At 26.7% G+C, this 985-nt stretch overlaps 1 protein-coding gene across 1 annotated transcript; it reads right to left on the minus strand.

The window, feature by feature from the left end:
• Positions 1–10: 10 nt before the first annotated feature.
• Positions 11–441, minus strand: LOC112681373 (the record flags this gene model as incomplete). Its single annotated transcript, XM_025551634.1, has 1 exon — positions 11–441. A coding segment is annotated over exon 1 (366 nt), but the record flags the coding sequence as incomplete, so codon positions are not given.
• Between the last annotated feature and the right edge of the window lie 544 nt (positions 442–985).

Here is a 985-nt window from a genome sequence, read left to right on the forward strand (position 1 = left end):
CCGTAAGAACACATGTAAATTTATTATCAAGAACATCAAGTTTCTTACTTTGATTGTTAACCAAATCAAAAAGCTTTGATTGCTCAGCTCGAACATCATCCAAACTACTTAATATACGTTTTAAATCAGTAGAATCAAAATGCTTGTCACTGGACTGTGAGGAAACTGGACTGTTTGAAAAGTCAGACTGTTGAAGGATCTTCATTGATTTGGTACAGTTTTGACACGTCCACAGTTTGTTGGCACTTGTAAGAAAATCTACATCTTCTTTTTTTAAAGAGACACATTCGGGATGAAACAAATGTTTGCAATTATTACAAGTTAAGTTAGATTGACTACGTTTCACAGTTAAAGAACAAATAGGACAAGATACCATTTTATATTACTAGCTGTAACAATATAGCAATAAGAGAACGATAAGAGAACGTGTGCACGCAATGACTGCTGATAGACGACGATAAATTGTACAAACTGACAACTGAACAAACAAACACTGTCTTTTTATATATAATTAGTAAGATAATATAAATTATATATTTTATTAGTGCAGTTATTTATCATGATACACCACACACAGCTCCTCCTATTTTATTACTTCTTGTTTTATTCATAATTCAAAATATAAATTTTAAATAATACACTAAGTGGCTACAGCAAAATATAATTAATTGTAGTTGGAAATACATCATTACATGCAAGTATTAAATTATGCTAAAAAAAAAAACTTAAATTACTTCTTAATTTTTTTAAAATGTTAATCATAAAATTATAAACCTAATATTTTGTATGTAGATACATCTTATAACGTATTTGTGTTCACACACTACCGTTATTGATTAATGTTAAATAATTTAATTAACATTTGGTTGGTATTAGCATTGGTTATAAAATAATTATAATTATTAATAATATTATTTATTCTATAATCAATGGTATTAGGCATTTAATTAATGTACGAATAAGATACTATAAGATATTATGAAAA

Source organism: Sipha flava, unplaced genomic scaffold (assembly GCF_003268045.1).
Source record: "Sipha flava isolate LNK unplaced genomic scaffold, YSA_version1 19059_pilon_pilon, whole genome shotgun sequence".
Taxonomy (NCBI): domain Eukaryota; kingdom Metazoa; phylum Arthropoda; class Insecta; order Hemiptera; family Aphididae; genus Sipha; species Sipha flava.